General features: G+C 48.3%; 1 protein-coding gene and 1 long non-coding RNA gene across 3 annotated transcripts in view; both read left to right on the top strand.

The window, feature by feature from the left end:
* ches1 (checkpoint suppressor 1) overlaps positions 1-17,556 on the top strand; it is a 60,481-nt gene that overhangs the window by 19,917 nt on the left and 23,008 nt on the right. For both annotated transcript variants that reach the window (XM_036985251.1, XM_036985252.1), the window contains exon 3: positions 10,786-10,934. In XM_036985251.1, the coding sequence (XP_036841146.1) occupies positions 10,786-10,934 (149 nt within the window). The remainder of the gene's footprint in view (positions 1-10,785; positions 10,935-17,556) is intronic.
* On the top strand, positions 2,317-3,747 carry LOC118965505. The gene is made up of 3 exons (XR_005052851.1): positions 2,317-3,081; positions 3,173-3,211; positions 3,286-3,747. It is a non-coding gene; the product is annotated as an uncharacterized LOC118965505 (long non-coding RNA).

Genomic DNA, 17,556 nt, shown 5'->3' with positions numbered 1-17,556 from the left:
GCTTCCAAATTTGACTTTTGGGGCAACTTTGAAAGCTGGCGTTTGAGGAACATGGCTGAACGTCCAATTCTGACGTGAGGCTGTTCCGGAGCTGGTTGAATTGTTCTGCAGCAGAGGTCAGAACTAAGGGACGTGTTTCGGCGACAGCCGAGCGTTTGGAGAACAACAGACATCCACCCATATTTACAGATGACGTCACGTTGGAGTACTGCTGCTTTCTTTTTTTCACAATCATTATTCACAATCATTATTGACATACATTATTTACACACATTTCCTACTGTTTTCCACCAAAGATCCTGTTGCTCAAAGGCAGAAACCTAACAGAAGTTCTTCATTCAAGCCTCTACGGCTCTGTTTGTAAGACATAGAAATTCTTCTCTGTCACTTCCTCATTTAAGTGGCTGTACAACTTCTAAGCCCTGGAACCTCAGTTGGCACACATCATGTTTGACCGCATTAAAGTGTCTGGCTACAGGGGACAGTTCACTGTGATGCATTTCTTTCTTCGCCCTCGTACGGGAAAGAAAATGTATGTCACGGGGGTAGAATTTCCTGTAAAACAAAATTTGTGGTCTATTTACTCAAGTGCCCCATGTGGCTATTATTATCTTGGGAAGTCTAAGAAAGAATTGAAAGTTCGTATTACAGAGCACAAGAGCAGAGCACCCCTGTAGCCAGACACCATGTGTCTTCTAATGAAGTTCATATGTGAGAATTGCCAGAACAATCCGAGATGCCAAAAATATATTTTCGCTCCCTCAGGCATATAATTACCCATAAGGCTTATATTATGTACACTATACAGGCTTTAGCTTGTGCATTAGATTCTTTATGAAATGAACTTGTGAGCTCTTAACTACATTTGCCCAGCACATGAACCACAGCCTTTCCCTTGTGAGTGAATGTGATATGTGGAAGGACAAAATGTACAAACTGTATCGTGTGTGTGTGTGTGTGTGTGTGTGTGTGTGTGTGTGTGTGTGTGTGTGTGTGTGTGTGTGTGTGTGTGCGCGTGTCTGCCCTTAAGTTACTCTGTCATCTGGCCCCTTGACTACAACTGCATAGAGTTTTCCTTGTATACATATCTCCATAGTAACTAGGTTGCAGTTGACATAAAAGTATGCTGTTGCTGTGGAGACGGGGAAACTGATTTGGCTATACTGACTTTGAGTGTGTGTGCCCGCCCTTGGGTATGTACAAGAATGTGTGTGTGTGTGTGTGTGTGGGTGTGTGATGGCAAGGACAGAAAGGTGCAGTTGGCAGGGACATTTTTTTTCCTCTCACACAGACAGTTTAAGACAGCCAATTAGTTCACTCTCCAATTCTGTCAAATAACCGCTCAGCCCAAACTGACTACCAACTGTTACAGGAACAGAAAATACATCGTTACATAAAGACGCATACCTCAGTATACACACACGAATATGTGCCTGGTCTTAAAAACAGCTATTTTACCTGAGAAAAAAGGCTGCTTTGTATGGAATCATAACGATGTCAACTGTGTAATTTCGAGGAAAGACTAACGTTACTATTGCATTCAGCTACTGTCTTTCTCAGGAGAAGCTGTTTGTCCAGTTTTTCTTTCCCTTTTAAATGCCTTTCCTCTGTCTGTTTATCTCTGGATTGAGCAGTACGGGTCGGGTAAGCATTTTTTACATGGCCTTATATTCCACATTAACATCAAGCTAGTGGGGAGGGAAAATCTTCCAATTGGATTGGGGTTTAGTATAGTGAACAGTCTTGGTTGGTCCACGGGCTAAGTCCTTGCTGGGTCCACGGGCTAAGTCCTTGCTGGGTCCACGGGCTAAGTCCTTGCTGGGTCCACGGGCTAAGTCCTTGCTGGGTCCACGGGCTAAGTCCTTGCTGGGTCCACGGGCTAAGTCCTTGCTGGGTCCACAGGCTAAGTCCTTGCTGGGTCCACGGGCTAAGTCCTTGCTGGGTCCACGGGCTAAGTCCTTGCTGGGTCCACGGGCTAAGTCCTTGCTGGGTCCACGGGCTAAGTCCTTGCTAGGCCTTGGCTTGGAATAAAAAAGCCTTTTTTTTTGCAAATGCACCAAATTATATTTCCATTAATTTAGAGAGGTGGAGATTATTATGACAAGACACGATTTGTTCCAGAGAGTGTGTTTCTGGGTCATATTCAGGTAGACGACAAGACTACTGACTGGGGTTAGCTTAGTGTGTGTGTGTGTGTGTGTGTGTGTGTGTGTGTGTGTGTGTGTGTGTGTGTGTGTGTGTGTGTGTGTGTGTGTGTGTGTGTGTGTGTGCGTGTGTGTGTATGTGTGTGTGTGTGTGTGTGTGTGTGTGTGTGCGTGTGTGTGCGTGTGTGTTTGTGTGTGTGTGTGTGTGTGTGTGTGTGTGTGTGTGTGTGTGTGTGTGTGTGCGCGCGCGTGTGTCTGTGCGAGACAGTCAGAGGGCTCAAGTCTCACGGTTTCCATGGTGTTGTTTACAAACAGGATTCCTCCATTGGTGAATGAGAAGCCTTAATGACAGGACACGGTGTTGTGCTCATAATACACACACACACACACACACACGCAGCTTTATATTGGTTATGAAATCAAAGCTGAAAAGTGGGTTATGAAGAAACAGTTCTGTATGAGAAGCAGTTCAAAAAGAGCGATTTGGTCAATGCAATACTCTCAACGCTTTCCCAGGGTATTGGGATCAGACAATGAAACAACTTTGAACTAAATCTCTGTTTTCATTGTTGGCTAAAGTGGAAACAGACTGGTAACCAGGCTAACTCAAGATCCATAGCAACAGATCTCTGGTAAAAGGGGTGTTTCAGGGTCTACATGGAACTCAAAAGGTTTCTACCTGGAACCTAAAAGGGTTTTTCATAGGGCTCTCTTGCACTCTAAAAATGTGGGGTTCAACAAGGGTTCTTCTAAGAACCTTAGAGTTCTTGGCACTGAACGTGGCCCCCAGTAGGTTCTTCCAAGAACCCAATAGGAGGTGGGGTTCATCGAGGTATCTCCTTAGTTGGTGGGGGTTCTTGCAGGAACCTAACTGCCCAACTGAAACATTTAGGTGCAGGCACTTCACTGAAAAACGTAAAGATCTCTTCAATTTAAGGTAAGGTTTGTCCTTTGTATGATCTACATTTATTTTGTTTAATGATGATACCATCTATCTTTTCATATTTGTGCCAATCTTTCAAAAACAGAAAATGGACACAAGTCAATGGATATCAATCAACAAAGAGGTAAGAATATTTTGAAGGCTAGCTGTATTGAGTGCAGATGACTAAACTGCTCACCTTTGCGTCTGTGTCTGCAGGTATGAAGACGAGGAGGCATACAAAGGTATGTCAGTAGCTGTTGGTATGTTATTATGCAGATCACATTTACCATATTCCTCTCTTACCTCTTCAATGAATATCCCATAGGCCTCTACATTATGGACATGGTATATGAAAACCATTATCAAAGCCGTTGTTTTCATTCCCATTTACCACAAAAAACAAGGTATGAATACTGTAGTGTGCATGTTTTATTAATCATCTGTATAATTACTATTCTTTGGGATTCACAGACTTCACCCTCCCTACACCTCTGATGAATATAACAGGAAACCTGTTTGATCACCATGCTCTGCAAAATCATTCTGGCTATGGATACAGAGAACATCAACACATTAACATCATCACACCATTGGACTTGGGGCTCTGCTGGGAGTTTACCTCATATTTAGATTGTTTTATTCTGCTTTGCCTCTAAAATCATAATAAACACTGAGAACTAAAATACCGTGTTATTGTTGTGATTGTTATGCATATTATTATTAATATTAATAATAGTAATAGGGGGCGGGGGGGGGGGGGTAGTTCAAAATGAACCCCAAAAGGTTCTTTGAGGATCCATTAAAAGGGGTTCTTTAAAGAACTTATAGGGGTTCCCCCACAGTTTCAATTTGAAGAACCCCTGAAGGACACTGCAGGAACCTTTTGCTTTTTAAAGTGTATGGGGACAGCTGAAGAACCCTTTTAGGTTCTACATCCTTCTTTACAAAGAGTGTAGGGTTGGTCACAGCAGATGAAGAAAAACAGATCCTATGTTTTCAATGACTCTTCAATGTATTTGGAACAAAGAGTTATCTGATATAACCTTGTCTGCCATTATACTATGATGCATCTTAGAACCATGGCAACACCCGGATCCCTGGTATGTGGTTGGTTGAAGAGGTATACAGTATTAGGGTCAGTAACAGCAGGACCATTTAATATCCTCCCCCCTCCCCCCTCTCTCTCTCTCCTCTCTGCCTTCTTTTCCTAGTGGGTCCCAGACTACAGAGTACAGTTTATGTAACAGAGGAAACAGATGTGGGGAGCATACAACTCCTCTCTTTCTCTCTGTCTTCCATTCTGTCTGTCTGTCTGTCTGTCTGTCTGTCTGTCTGTCTGTCTCTCTCTTTCTCTCTTTCTTTCTCTCGTTGACAGACTGAGTTGGCCTGGACTAGAGGTCTGCTGTGGGACTGATTTTCTTCATCCCGCTCCTGCTGCTTTTCGTACTGCGCCCCCTCCTGCTGCTTTTCGTACCGCGCCCCCTCCTGCTGCTTTTCATACCGCGCCCCCTCCTGCTGCTTTTCGTATCGCGTCCCCTCCTGCTGCTTTTCGTACCGCGTCCCCTCCTGCTGCTTTTCATACCGCGCCCCCTCCTGCTGCTTTTCATACCGCGCCCCCTCCTGCTGCTTTTCGTACCGCGCCCCCTCCTGCTGCTTTTCATACCGCGCCCTCTCCTGCTGCTTTTTGTACCGCGCCCCCTCCTGCTGCTTTTCATACCGCGCCCCCTCCTCCTGCTTTTCGTACTGCGTCCCCTCCTGCTGCTTTTCATACCGCGCCCCCTCCTGCTGCTTTTCGTACCACGCCCCCTCCTGCTGCTTTTCATACCGCGCCCCCTCCTCCTGCTTTTCATACCGCGCCCCCTCCTGCTGCTTTCCGTACTGCGCCCCCTCCTGCTGACTTCTTGACTGACACCAACCCGCTCCCGCAAGAAGTGGTCCCGAATCGGACTGCAGTCCCGTTATTGTAGGTGTAGCAGCCCAGGTCCCAGCCGTTTTGAGATCACACATATAGACGTATTTGATCTTGCACGCCTCAAGAAAGAGAGGGAAGGTAGGCCACTGAACGTAAATCAGCAAGAATTAGGCTATTTGAGTTTGTGAATATTGCTAACAAACAGGTGCTTTAACACGAGAACACGTACAAGACAGAAAGACGACCGTTCTCAATAATCTGCGGGACTAAAACATATTTTAATTCCAAAATTGTCTGTCTGACCGCCCGTTCCTGACCGCAGCATGAAAAATGCTCTCAGCCTGGCCACAGGTCCCGTGGGATGCCCTCTGGAATGCAGCTCTTTAGCCTACACCACTCTGTGTGTACTCTTTACAATCAGTGCTTTTCTGTCTTTTTCTGTTAATAGTGTCTATTAAGACATGTGTTTCAAGATTTAAGTTTTGTTCTAAACTGGGTGGTTTAAGCCCTGAATGCTGATTTGGCTGACAGCCGTGATATATCAGATCGTAAACCATGGGTATGACAAAACATTTAGTTGTTACTGCTCTAATTACATTGGTAACCAGTTTATAATAGCAATAAGGCACCTCGGGGGGTTGTGGTATATTACCAATATACCACGGCTAAGGGCTGTATCCAGGCACTCCAGGCAAGTGTTTAAATTGTGCAGTATTAGCAATAGTAAATACGATTGTGGTAGCAGCCGTTGTGATGTGTGTGTGTGTAGCGTGTGTGTGTGTTTGTGTGCAGAGAGTCAGTGCAGATGGTCAGTCCAGTTCAAGTGTTCAGCAGTCTGATTGCTTGTAGATAGAAACGGTCTCTGAGTCTATTGGGATCAGACGTCATGCTCCGATACCATCTGCCCAACGGTGAGGGAGTAAACAGCTCGTGGCTGGAGCGTGTGGGGTCCTTGACGATGCTGTGGGCCTTCCTCTGGCACCGTTTCTAGTAGATATTCTAGATGGGTGGGAGCACAGTCCCAGTGATGTACTGAGCCTTCTTCAACACCGGCTGGAGGGCCTTGTGGTTGTGGACGGAGCAATTGCCGTATCAGGCCGTGATGTGACTAGTCAGGATACTCTCCATGGTGCAGAAGTAGTACTCGGAGAGGTGCCGTGCCGTGTTTCCTAAGCCGCCTTAGGAAGTAGAGACCGTGTTGCACCATTTTGACAAGAGTGGTGATGGTTTTGGTCCATGTCAAGTCATCGGTGATGTCTGTGTAACCAGCTCAGATATTTTTTTTGTTTCTTTCCCTAAGGGTTAAAGCTAGCATTGGGTTTCTATTTATCTGATCCTAGATCTGTTGTTAAGGTCAACTTCTACCTCCTGGAGCCATGTGACTTCAGGGTTTCCGGCAGCCTTCCCAGAACACTTTATAAACACAGATGGGCAGTGGCGTGGAACCAGGTTGGGTTGGGTCGTAGTGTCGGCACAGAACACTGAGCACACATGCAGCTGGTTCTTCTAGGAACAAGGCTCTTTCCAAGACACCAAGACAGGGGGGGGGGAAATAGTGGTGACCAGCCAACCCAAATTGAAATAGCCTAGGCACTGTTGTTTTTAGTTGAGCGACGTCAGAGAGAGAAACACTCAATGTAAACTAGTGGGACTCGTCTCTGCTGGTAAACGCAGCTATATATCCAGATACATCTCTCACTCATCCCCATTGCGAGGGCTGGCACGAAGGGCCATCTTCTCCACTGTGAACCAATCCTGAATAAATCTGTCACCTAAATTCTAGCCATTCCCTGTTAACGGCAGGGTTATTTCCATACCTCAGTGCCTCTGAAGTACATGTAACCATGCTAAGAACACACACTACATGGCCAAAAGGATGTGGACAGCCCTTCAAATTAGGGGATTTGGTTATTTCAGCCAGTTATTTCATTGCTAACAGGTGTATAAAATTGAGCACACGGCCATGCAATCTCCATAGACAAACATTGGCAGTAGAATGGCCTTACTGAAGAGCTCAGTGACTTTCAATGTGGCACCGTCATAGGATGCCAGCTTTCCAACAAGTCAGTTTGTCAAATGTATGCCCTGCTAGAGCTGCCCCGGTCAACTGTAAGTGCTGTTATTGTGAAGTGGAAACGTTTAAGAGCAACAACGGCTCAGCCATGAAGTGGTAGGCCACACAAGCTCACCAAACGGGACCGCTGAAGCACTTAAAAATCGCCTGTCCTCGGTTGCAACACTTACTACCGAGTTCCAAGCAGCCTCTGGAAGCAACGTCAGCACAAGAACTGGTCGTCGGGAGCTTCATGAAATGGGTTTCCATGGCCAAGCAGCTGCACACAGGCCTAAGATCACCATGCAAAATTCCAAGCGTCGGCTGGAGTGGTGTAAAGTTTGCTGCCATTGGACCCTGGAGCAGTGGAAACGCGTTCTCTGAAGTGATGAATCACGCTTCACCATCTGTCAGTCTGATGGACGAATCTGGGTTTGATGGATACCATGAGAACACTACCTGCCTGAATGCATAGTCCCTACTGTAACGTTTGGTGGAGGAGGAATAATGGTCTGGGGCTGTTTTTCATGGTGCTGCCTAGGCCCCTTAGTTCCAGTGAAGGGAAATCTTAATGCTACAGCATACAATGACATTCTAGACGATTCTGTGACTCCAACTTTGTGGAAAAAGTTTGGGGAAGGCCCTTTCCTGTTTCAGTATGATAATGCCCCCGTGCACAAAGTGAGGTCCATACAGAAATGGTTTGTTGAGATTGGTGTGGAAGAACTTGACTGGCCTGCACAGAGCCTTGACTTCAACCCCGTTGAACACCTTTGGGATGAATTGGAACGCCGACTGCGAGCCAGGCCTAATCGCCCAACATCAGTGCCCGACCTCACTAATGCTCTTGTGGTTGATTTGAAGCAAGTCCTCGCAGCAATGTTCCAACATCTATTGGAAAGCCTTCCCAGAAGAGTGGAGGCTGTTACAGCTGCAAAGGGAGGACCAACTCCATATTAATGCCCATGATTTTGGAATGAGATGTTCGACGAGGAGGTGTCCACATACTTTTGGCTTAGTGTAGCTGACACCAGTAACCAGTCCCTTCAGCCTCACTTGTCCTGGGTCTAAAGCCCTAATTCCCTGCTACCGTGGCTGACACACACCTGCAGGAGAAACAGGCCTGGTGTTGCATCCCAAATTGCATCCTATTCCCTATTCCCTGCACTACTTTTCACCAGGGCCCATAGGTCTAGTGCACTATGTAGGGTATAGGGAATAGAGTGCCATTTGAGACGCTGATCTGGTGTTGTGTGGGTGAATGAGGATAAACCAGTTCCACCTAATGGAGCTGTGCAAGAAACCTCCAGTGGGGTTTTGAGAATGGCACCAATGCATGTTCTGGGAGAGGAGTTGGAGGGGGTGAAGGGAGGAGAGGGAGAGACAAGGGTGCAGCTGCAAAACACTTATTTTTTGGGGGGGGCGAGGGGTTACTGCATACTGTTGGTTGGACCTCATTAGCTTACAAAAAAGAATAACACCCATTAACAAGACTTGGGGTCACTTTCTTTGCCAACAACACTCCACCACCACTACTCCTCTCAGGTTAGACGTTACTCTGGGACCCATGGCAGGATGTGCTGTGGGATCGGTTTACCCTCCCCAAATACTAACCATAGCCATGAGTTTTTAAAAACAAGAAACTGGTCCCAGATCAAATGTCTAGTGGTAAAGTTCATCCTAATCTGCCAACACTGACATAGTTCAGCACCTCCTCTCCACCCCCTGCTGTTGCCTGTTGCCTAGGCGAGTTCTGCGCTCTGATTGGCCCATCGACCGAGGGCTGTGGAGCTCTGATTGGCCCATCGACCCGGGGGCTGTGGAGCTGTCTGCTGATTGGTGGTTGGGGGTGGTGAGGTCAGCAGACAACTCTAATGTTGGGAGCATCGATTTAACAGGCTGCCAAGCGGCGTGCTCACACACAAACACACACACACAAACACACACACACACATATGCACACACACACACATATGCACACACACGCAGTGGACTGGCGGGAGAGTGCGAGGGGGAAATTTGGGCCGGCAGGGTCACCTCTGCGGGGGTGAGATGTGAGTGATGTCATGGTGCGTGTGTGTGTGTGTGTGTGTGTGTGTGTGTGTGTGTGTGTGTGTGTATTCGTGTGTGCATGGTTGGGTGTACTATCATACTCTCCAGGGAAGGCATCTCTAGCTGTACTAGACCCACACTAGGGAGCTAGGCATGCTGGGTAATGTCAGACACCACAGGGGAAGTGGCTGGACTGGGTACACACACATGCCTGTAAACATATGAGGCCTAAATATTACAACCTAGTGCTTGTAATGAAGTCTATATACTCTGTCCTTTAACAAAACACAGAAAAAGTCACAGTGATGGGATTGATTATATTAGCTCAGTTGGTAGAGGATGGCGTTGACAACGGGTTCAATTCCCAGGACTACCCATATGGAAAAGGTACGCAGGCATGACTAAGTCACTTTGAACTTTTGAACACGCACACACACACACTCTTCGCACTCTCGTCACTCCATTGTCTTTCTACTGTCTATTTGGCAGGCGTGATCGGAGTAGTGAAGTAAGAAGTTGCATGGGGGTTGTGTGTGTGTGTCTCTCCAACGGCACTGAGGGGAAGTAGACGTCTTCATTGGGCGGGGGGAGTTCTAAAATAGAACAGCACAACCCCTCTGGAATGGAAAACTCTCCTCCGGTCTTAACCAAGTGCTCTGTGGTGATGTTTCACTTTGGAAAATGGAAATATCACTGCAATAACACACACACACACACACACACTATCACTGCAGAGAATATATTAAGACTAATATGCCTTGAAGACATATCTTCTGATAGAATGTACATTTGTGTGATATGTATGAGTCCTGGGGTGATGTTTGAGAGGTACTGTATTTCCGGAGTTTTCCTAATGGATTCAGTCATGTTCTGTTTCAATGTGCTTCATCTGGTTGGGATCTGGTCTGCAGCACAACTCTGTAAGAAAGTGAAGGAGAAGAGGGGCGAGAGAGAGGGAAGGAGAGAGAGAGAGAGGCAGAGGGAGGGAGAGAGAGTGAGGCAGAGGGAGGGAGAGAGAGCGTCAGGGGGAGGGAGGGAGAGAGAGGGATGGGTGGAGAGAGAGAGGGGGAGAAAGTAAGAAGCGAGAGAGGGGGAAGGAGAGGGAGAGGGGCAGAGGGAGGGAAAGGCAGAGGGAGGGAGAGAGGGAGAGGCAGAGGGAGGGAGAGAAAGAGGCAGAGGGAGGGAGGGAGAGAGAGAGAGGCAGAGGGAGGGAGAGAGAGAGGCAGAGGGAGGGAGAGAGAGAGGCAGAGGGAGGGAGAGAGAACATCAGGGGGAGGGAGGGAGAGAGAGAGAGGGGGAGAAAGTAAGAAGAGAGAGAGAGTGACAGAGAGACTTTGTGAATAGAACTAGGGGCATTAAGTCGCTGACAACAACAGAAAGGCAGGACATATGGAGAGGGTTGTGTGCTGGATGTTGACTGAGCTTGTGCTTTGGACCTGTTTGTTCTGCTCTGTGTCTCCTTGTTTGTTTGTGGTCTGGTGTGTCTATGATGTAGGCTGGTTTTCCAGGGACAGTGGATACTGAGAGCAACAACTGTCATGTAGCCATGGTTCAAATGGTCAATGCTTCTGTTTCCATGTTGTTAGTTAAATAATACTAACCATCCTCTTTTCTCTCTGCCTCTCTCTCTCTCTCTCCCTCACTCTCTCTCTCCCTCACTCTCTCTCTCTCTCCCTCACTCGCTCCTTCCCTCTCTCAGAGTATAGGTAAAGGCTCGTTGTGGTCCATAGATCCAGAGTACCGAAACAACCTGATCCAGGCTTTGAAGAAGACCCCGTACCACCCCTACTCCCCAGGACTGGTTACCCCCTCCACCTCTCCCCCCACCTCTCCTCAGGCGTATCACAGGTAGCTTACATACCTCTCACACTTCACACACTTTCTTCATTCTGTCTTTTATACCTTCTTCATATCGTTCACCCACTTCTTCCCTCTTTCCCTAAGGCATATCACAGGTAGCTACACACCTCTCGCTTTCTCTCACACACACACACACACACACACACACACACACACACACACACACACACACACACACACACACACACACACACACACACACTTCCCTTGTGTCCCTTATTCTCTCCCTCTCTTTTTGACCCCTTGCCACCCCAATTTGTCATTGACATTCCCCCCCCAGTTTCCCCCGTTCCTTCCCTTCTTACCTCCTCACATCCCCCTCTTCTTATCTGCTTCTATAATTCTTTGTTCCCCCCTTTTACAACTCTGTCCCTCTCCCTTACCTTCCTTTCCTCCTCTCTTCTCTCCATTCTCCCACCTCTCATTCCTCTCGTTTTCTCTCCTCTCTGGTCACCCCAGTGGGTAGCTATGTCAGAGAAAACCACTATAAAGCTTTTTCAGTTTTTTCTCTCTTTCTTCTCTCTGGCCCTCCATCGGTCAGCCAGTCAGTGGGCAGGTTGGCTCGCAGAACCACTGGACTGTGTAAGACCGAATAATTGGCTCAGTGTAAAACGTAAAAGTGTCATTTTTAACAATGAGGGATGGGGAGGTGGAACAAATTGGAGGCCAGTTTCCGGATGCTGGTAGAAAAGGGAAAGATGTCAGTTTCTCCATTACATTATACAGCATGAGAAAGAGGAATAAGGCGAATACGTTTTCTATTGACAGAGACTTCACGCCCGGGGTCCCTAGCGGCACTTTGACTCAGTAGCCCACATGCGCGCGCACACGCACACAGAAGAACCCATGTGTGGAAACGGACAGGGCTATTGGAGAGGAGGCATGTTTGTCTGTGTCCTTCAGTGAGGGGCATTGTGATGGTATCAAAGTCAGGTCAGTGATTATGGTACAGAGAGCGTGCAGAGGGCTTTGTGGGGCCAGGATTATCTCAGTGGTGTATACAATGGGAGGGAGGGAGGGAGGGGGAGGAAGGGGGGGGGAGGGGGAGACAGATTCACATGTGTTTTCTTTGTCTACCTCCATTGTTGTGCCTCAGAGAGCTCACATTTCTCAGTTCCACCTTCCACCAATGACTTACTCTGCTCCTGAATGATTGTGCATGGCATGCAGAACATTTAGGGGTTCCATGAGAGGGAGGATGGGAAGGAGGAGGAAGAGAGACAGAGTAGAGCATGCTGGGTATCAGGTCAGCTCCCTGGCGCATTCCTTCACACCCTATCGGCATCTGGATGGGGGAGGAGGGAAGCGAGCGGGGAGGAGAGGGAGTCTCGAGGGACTAGAGAGGGAGAGAGCGGGAGGAGGGCTGAACGACCGTCTGCCACGAGTTAGCCCCTCGCGAGACGATTAATGCATGGTTGCCTAGGCGACGGGAACGCCTCCATGGCAACACATGCGCTGAGACAGGTGCAGCCACACCACAAATCTATTTGTTGCCTGGCGGAAGAAGAAAATAATTAGAAAGAGAGAGGGATAGAGGAGAAGAGAGGGAGAAAGAGGGAGAGAGAAAGGGATAGAGGAGCAGAGAGGGAAAAAGAGGGAGAGAGGAGAAGAGAGGGAGAGCGGAGAAGAGGAAGAAAGAGGGAGCGTGGAGAAGAGAGGGAGAGGAGAGAGAGAAGAAAATAGAGGGGGGACAGATAGAGAGGGAGAGGAGAGAGAGAGAGAGGAAATAGAGGGGGAGAGCTAGAGAGAGAGGAAAATAGAGGGGGAGAAAAATAGAGAGAGAGGAAAATAGAGGGGGAGACAGATAGAGAGAGAGGACAATAGAGGGGGAGACAGATAGAGAGAGAGGAAAATAGAGGGGGAGACAGATAGAGAGAGAGGAAAATAAAGGGGGAGACAGATAGAGAGAGAGGAAAAAGAAGGGGAGACAGAGAGAGAGAGAGAGAAGAAATAGAGGGGGAGACAGAGAGAGAGGAAATAGAGGGAGACAGATAGAGAGAAAGGAAATAGAGGGGGAGACAGAGAGAGAGGAAATAGTGGAGACAGAGAGAGAGAGGAAATAGAGGGGAGACAGAGAGAGAGAGGAAATAGAGGAGGAGACAGAGAGAGAGAAAATAGTGAAGGAGACAGAGAGAGAGAGAGAGAGAGAGAGGAAATAGAGGGGGAGACAGAGAGAGAGAGAGGAAATAGAGAGGGAGAGATAGAGAGAGAGGAAATAGAGGGGGAGACAGAGAGAGAGAGAGAGAGGAAATAGAGGGGGAGACAGATAGAGAGAGAGAGAGGAAATAGAGAGGGAGAGATAGAGAGAGAGGAAATAGAGGGGGAGACAGAGAGAGAGAGAGAGAGGAAATAGAGGGGGAGACAGAGAGAGAGAGAGAGAGGAAATAGAGGGGGAGACAGATAGAGAGAGAGAGGAAATAGAGAGGGAGAGATAGAGAGAGAGGAAATAGAGGGGGAGACAGAGAGAGAGAGAGAGAGAGAGAGAGGAAATAGAGGGGGAGACAGATAGAGAGAGCGGAAATAGAGGGGGAGACAGATAGAGAGAGAGAGGAAATAGAGGGGGAGACAGATAGAGAGAGAGAGAGAGAAAAGAAATAGAGGGGGAGACAGAGAGAGAGGAAATAGAGTGGGAGACAGATAGAGAGAGAGGAAATAGAGGGGGAGACAGAGAGAGAGAGAGAGGAAATAGAGGGGGAGACAGAGAGAGAGAGAGAGAGGGGGGAGACAGAGAGAGAGCAAGGAAATAGAGGGGGAGACAGAGAGAGAGGAAATAGTGGAGACAGAGAGAGAGAGGAAATAGAGGGGGAGACAGAGAGAGAGAGGAAATAGATGAGGAGACAGGGAGAGAGGAAATAGTGGAGGAGACAGAGAGAGAGGAAATAGAGGGGGCGACAGAGAGAGAGAGGAAATAGAGGAGGAGACAGAGAGAGAGGAAATAGTGGAGGAGACAGAGAGAGAGGAAATAGAGGGGGAGACAGATCGAGAGAGAGAGGAAATAGAGAGGGAGAGATAGAGAGAGAGGAAATAGAGGGGGAGACAGAGAGAGAGAGAGAGAGAGAGGGGAAATAGAGGGGGAGACTGATAGAGAGAGAGGAAATAGAGAGGGAGAGATAGAGAGAGAGGAAATAGAGGGAGACAGAGAGAGATAGAGAGAGAGAGGAAATAGAGGGGGAGACAGAGAGGGAGAGGAAAAAGAGGGGGAGACAGATAGAGAGAGTGGAAATAGAGGGGGATACAGATAGAGAGAGAGAGGAAATAGAGGGGGAGACAGATAGAGAGAGAGAGGAAATAGAGGGGGAGACAGATAGAGAGAGAGAGAGAGAGAGAGAAGAAATAGAGGGGGAGACAGAGAGAGAGGAAATAGAGTGGGAGACAGATAGAGAGAGAGGAAATAGAGGGGGAGACAGAGAGAGAGAGAGAGGAAATAGAGGGGGAGATAGAGAGAGAGAGAGAGAGAGAGAGAGAGAGAGGGGAGACAGAGAGAGAGCGAGGAAATAGAGGGGGAGACAGAGAGAGAGGAAATAGTGGAGACAGAGAGAGAGAGGAAATAGAGGGGGAGACAGAGAGAGAGGAAATAGTGGAGGAGACAGAGAGAGAGAGAGAGAGAGAGAGAGAGAGAGAGAGAGAGAGAGAGAGGAAATAGAGGGGGAGACAGATAGAGAGAGAGAGGAAATAGAGAGGGAGAGATAGAGAAAGAGGAAATAGAGGGGGAGACAGAGAGAGAGAGAGAGAGAGAGAGGAAATAGAGGGGGAGACAGATAGAGAGAGAGAGGAAATAGAGAGGGAGAGATAGAGAGAGAGGAAATAGAGGGGGAGACAGAGAGAGAGAGAGAGAGAGGAAATAGAGGGCGAGACAGATAGAGAGAGCGGAAATAGAGGGGGAGACAGATAGAGAGAGAGAGGAAATAGAGGGGGAGACAGATAGAGAGAGAGAGAGAAGAAATAGAGGGGGAGACAGAGAGAGAGGAAATAGAGTGGGAGACAGATAGAGAGAGAGGAAATAGAGGGGGAGACAGAGAGAGAGAGAGAGGAAATAGAGGGGGAGACAGAGAGAGAGAGAGAGGGGGGAGACAGAGAGAGAGCGAGGAAATAGAGGGGGAGACAGAGAGAGAGGAAATAGTGGAGACAGAGAGAGAGAGGAAATAGAGGGGGAGACAGAGAGAGAGAGGAAATAGATGAGGAGACAGGGAGAGAGGAAATAGTGGAGGAGACAGAGAGAGAGAGGAAATAGAGGGGGCGACAGAGAGAGAGAGGAAATAGAGGAGGAGACAGAGAGAGAGGAAATAGTGGAGGAGACAGAGAGAGAGGAAATAGAGGGGGAGACAGATAGAGAGAGAGAGGAAATAGAGAGGGAGAGATAGAGAGAGAGGAAATAGAGGGGGAGACAGAGAGAGAGAGAGAGGGGAAATAGAGGGGGAGACAGATAGAGAGAGAGGAAATAGAGAGGGAGAGATAGAGAGAGAGGAAATAGAGGTGGAGACACAGAGAGAGAGAGAGAGAGGAAATAGAGGGGGAGACAGAGAGAGAGAGGAAAAAGAGGGGGAGACAGAGAGAGCGGAAATAGAGGGGGATACAGATAGAGAGAGAGAGGAAATAGAGGGGGAGACAGATAGAGAGAGAGAGGAAATAGAGGGGGAGACAGATAGAGAGAGAGAGAAGAAATAGAGGGGGAGACAGAGAGAGAGGAAATAGAGTGGGAGACAGATAGAGAGAGAGGCAATAGAGGGGGAGACAGAGAGAGAGAGAGGAAATAGAGGGGGGGATAGAGAGAGAGAGAGAGAGAGAGAGAGAGAGAGAGGGGAGACAGAGAGAGAGCGAGGAAATAGAGGGGGACACAGAGAGAGAGGAAATAGTGGAGACAGAGAGAGAGAGGAAATAGAGGGGGAGACAGAGAGAGAGAGGAAAGAGATGAGGAGACAGAGAGAGAGAAAATAGTGGAGGAGACAGAGAGAGAGAGAAAAAAGAGGGGGCGACAGAGAGAGAGAGGAAATAGAGGGGGAGACAGAGAGAGAGGAAATAGAGGGGGAGACAGATAGAGAGAGAGGAAATAGAGGGGGAGAGAGATAGAGAGAGGGGAAATAGAGGGGGAGACAGCGACAGAGAGAGGAAATAGAGGGGGAGAGAGAGAGGAAATAGAGGGGGAGACAGATAGAGAGAGAGGAAATAGAGGGGGAGACAGATAGAGCGAGAGGAAATAGAGGGGGAGAGATAGAGAGAGAGGAAATAGAGGGGGAGACAGAGAGAGAGAGAGAGAGAGAGAGGAAATAGAGGGGGAGACAGAGAGAGAGAGAGAGAGAGAGAGGGGGGAGACAGAGAGAGAGCGAGGAAATAGAGGGGGAGACAGAGAGAGAGGAAATAGTGGAGACAGAGAGAGAGAGGAAATAGAGGGGGAGACAGAGAGAGAGAGGAAATAGAAGAGGAGACAGAGAGAGAGGAAATAGTGGAGGAGACAGAGAGAGAGAATAAATAGAGGGGGCGACAGAGAGAGAGAGGAGAAATAGAGGGGGAGACAGAGAGAGAGGAAATAGAGGGGGAGACAGAGAGAGAGAGGAAATAGAGGAGGAGACAGACAGAGAGAGAGAGGAAATAGAGGGGGAGACAGATAGAGAGAGAGGAAATAGAGGGGGAGAGAGATAGAGAGAGGGGAAATAGAGGGGGAGACAGCGACAGAGAGAGGAAATAGAGGGGGAGAGAGAGAGGAAATAGAGGGGGAGACAGATAGAGAGAGAGGAAATAGAGGGGGAGACAGATAGAGCGAGAGGAAATAGAGGGGGAGAGATAGAGAGAGAGGAAATAGAGGGGGAGACAGAGAGAGAGAGAGAGAGAGAGAGAGAGAGAGAGAGGAAATAGAGGGGGAGACAGAGAGAGAGAGAGAGAGATAGAGGGGGAGACAGAGAGAGAGCGAGGAAATAGAGGGGGAGACAGAGAGAGAGGAAATAGTGGAGACAGAGAGAGAGAGGAAATAGAGGGGGAGACAGAGAGAGAGAGGAAATAGATGAGGAGACAGAGAGAGAGGAAATAGTGGAGGAGACAGAGAGAGAGAGTAAATAGAGGGGGTGACAGCGAGAGAGAGGAAATAGAGGGGGAGACAGAGAGAGAGGAAATAGAGGGGGAGACAGAGAGAGAGAGGAAATAGAGGAGGAGACAGACAGAGAGAGAGAGGAAATAGAGGGGGAGACAGATAGAGAGAGAGGAAATAGAGGGGGAGAGAGATAGAGAGAGGGGAAATAGAGGGGGAGAGAGATAGAGAGAGGGGAAATAGAGGGGGAGACAGCGACAGAGAGAGAGAAGAAATAGAGGGGGAGAGAGAGAGGAAATAGAGGGGGAGACAGATAGAGAGAGAGGAAATAGAGGGGGAGACAGATAGAGCGAGAGGAAATAGAGGGGGAGACAGAGAGAGAGAGAGGAAATAGAAGGGGAGACAGATAGAGAGAGAGAGGAAATAGAGGGGGAGACAGATAGAGAGAGAGAGGAAATAGAGGGGGAGACAGATAGAGAGAGAGGAAATAGAGGTGGAGACACAGAGAGAGAGAGAGAGAGGAAATAGAGGGGGAGACAGAGAGAGAGAGGAAAAAGAGGGGGAGACAGAGAGAGCGGAAATAGAGGGGGA

This window comes from Oncorhynchus mykiss, chromosome 8, assembly GCF_013265735.2.
Source record: "Oncorhynchus mykiss isolate Arlee chromosome 8, USDA_OmykA_1.1, whole genome shotgun sequence".
NCBI classification, from domain to species: Eukaryota; Metazoa; Chordata; class Actinopteri; order Salmoniformes; family Salmonidae; genus Oncorhynchus; species Oncorhynchus mykiss.
The sequence above is the reverse complement of the archived record's forward strand: the minus strand, read 5'-3'. Positions and strand labels throughout refer to the sequence as shown.